The 2,357-nt window shown below is 36.4% G+C and overlaps 1 protein-coding gene across 1 annotated transcript; it reads left to right on the plus strand.

Moving 5' to 3' along the window:
* The first annotated feature begins 1,092 nt into the window (after positions 1–1,092).
* Positions 1,093–2,022, plus strand: LOC146005718 (adrenocorticotropic hormone receptor-like). Its single transcript, XM_083145145.1, has one exon. The coding sequence runs from the start codon at positions 1,093–1,095 to the stop codon at positions 2,020–2,022; it is 930 nt and encodes a 309-aa protein (XP_083001271.1).
* The last annotated feature ends 335 nt before the right edge of the window (positions 2,023–2,357 follow it).

The following is a 2,357-nucleotide window of genomic DNA, read 5'->3' on the forward strand; positions in this document are numbered from 1 at the left end:
ATTCATAATTTTCTGGTGGGAGGACAGCTTGCTTGACTGCAGATATCTCCAGTTCCCGGAAATAGATTTCTTAGATTTTAATGGAATTAAAAACTAGAGAATCCCACCTACCAAATGTTATTGGGGACGGAGCAGTAACCAGCTGCTTGAAGGCTGATATCTCTGGTTATGGGAAGAGTAGAGACAAGCTTCTAATGTCCATCAAAGGAGCAGAGTCACAGCTTTTGGAATATACCCTCAGAAAAACTCTAAGTCAGAAAAAACCTGAAATATTTGACTGAGAAGAGCAATTAACAGGATTGGATGGGGATCACTGATTTGAAGTCAAATATTTCCGGTTCCTAAGGGCCGATTTTTAAAATTCTTTTACCTATGGAAAGAGGGGACCCTCAGATTTCAGCCTGGGGCCCTTAGACTCCTGGGGGGGGGGTTCTGGGTACTCAGAAACTCCCCCTGCGTGCGCTACTGGGTCCACATAAAATTTTCACAAGCTGTTGGATGGCGTAGTCATGAAGACGGTGAATCCAAGACAGTGGCTGCTCTTTTTGGCAACCAGAGGAACTGCCAGGAGGAAAATGCAGATGTAGAAGTGCCAGACGTGACCAAGAGTGTCACGGATGGCTGTGGTGTGACATCACTGGATGTGTGACAAGCTTTTGCCATCTTCCCCTTCATTTTTTTTTTTAGAGCATATACATTTTTCTTTATCTTTCATGTGATGTTTGACTAGTTATATTACTTTACTATATTAAAAGCATAGTATACTGTATTTGTCATGTTATTGTTATGACTGAATGCGGTCTCCTGTATTCCTAGACCCATTAACCATTGCTATTCATTATCTTTAAAAGAGTGTTTTATGTAATTACTGTATGTTTCTGTTCACCAATAACTAGGACTTGCAATTGTAGGTGATCCTTTAAACCTATTAGAACTGTACCATTTATCCTTTCCTGCAGAGCCCTGTGCTGTTATATAAATAGAAAAGGTACTTATTATTTTCTTACTTATACTTTTTTGTATTGTTTTTGCAGTTTAAAATACATTCATTTAATACAAGACTATTGGAAGCTAACATATCAAGACAACAAAATGAAGATGGAAGTATCCGCAGAAATGATGGATCAAAGTGTTAATTACTCAAATATAGCACCAGTGTCTTCAAATCTTACAACGTGCTTAGCTATCAATATCCCAGAAGAAATATTCTTTGCTATTTCAGCTGTTGGCATTTTGGAAAATGTTTTTGTCCTTTCTGCCGTGATCAAAAACAAGAAACTGCACTTGCCTATGTACTATTTCATATGCAGTTTAGCCATGTCTGATATCCTGGCGAGTGTGTACAAAATTCTGGAAAACATCATGATGATTTTGATTAGACTCGGTCATCTTCAAAAACAGGGCATATATGAGAAAAAGATAGATGATGTTATGGATTGGTTCTTTGTATTGTCTCTACTTGGATCGATATTTAGCCTGTCTGCTATAGCCGCAGATAGATATATTACCATCTTCTATGCCCTGCGTTATCATAACATCATGACCCTCAGAAGAGCTTGGATTATTTTGGCTGCCATCTGGATATGTTGCGGTGGATGTGGAATAGGCATAGTTATCTGTTTTCATGACACCATAACAATTTTGTGTTTTACTGTTATGTTTCTTTTGTTATTAGTGTTTATAGTTTGCCTTTACATCCATATGTTTCTTCTGGCTCAATCGCATGCCAAAAAAATAGCTTCACTCTCTGGCCAATGGAATTCTGCGCAGCATCGGACAAATATGAAAGGAGCTATCACATTGACCATTTTATTGGGTGTTTTTATTTGCTGCTGGTCTCCATTTATTCTTCATCTGCTTTTATTTTCATTTTGTCCACATAATCCTTACTGTTCTTGTTATATGTCAACCTTTTACATCAATTGCACACTTATATTGTGCAATTCAATCATTGACCCATTAATTTATGCACTGCGGAGCCCAGAATTACGTAGTACATTTAAAAAAATGCTTTGTTGCTAGAAAGGTATGGGCTTGTTAATAAACAAGGAAATCAGAAAGTAATGCAAAATGATGACAAAACTATTAAGTGACTGCACATGGGATAGTAAAAGAAATTAAGACAAGGCCTAAATACAGCGATCACAGGTAACCTAAATAGTCCGCAACATATTTTTTTTAATGCAGTAATTCTCATATTAATCTGATTAAAGTTTAGCATGTTTGGGGCAATATATTTAGCTATGTAAAAGTGTATGATAAAATGTCACATTAGGTTTTGAAGATTCTAAAACTTTAGTTTGATGTTTCTGTGTTTTTTTTTTATAATACATTGGATGTTTATGACATAAACAATA

Source organism: Crinia signifera, chromosome 5, assembly GCF_055691185.1.
Source record: "Crinia signifera chromosome 5, ASM5569118v1, whole genome shotgun sequence".
Lineage (NCBI taxonomy): Eukaryota > Metazoa > Chordata > Amphibia > Anura > Myobatrachidae > Crinia > Crinia signifera.

Bases quoted from the DNA above. Each gene is read 5' to 3' on its own strand.
- LOC146005718 (XM_083145145.1), top strand. From the start codon at position 1,093: ATGAAGATGGAAGTATCCGCAGAAATGATGGATCAAAGTGTTAATTAC.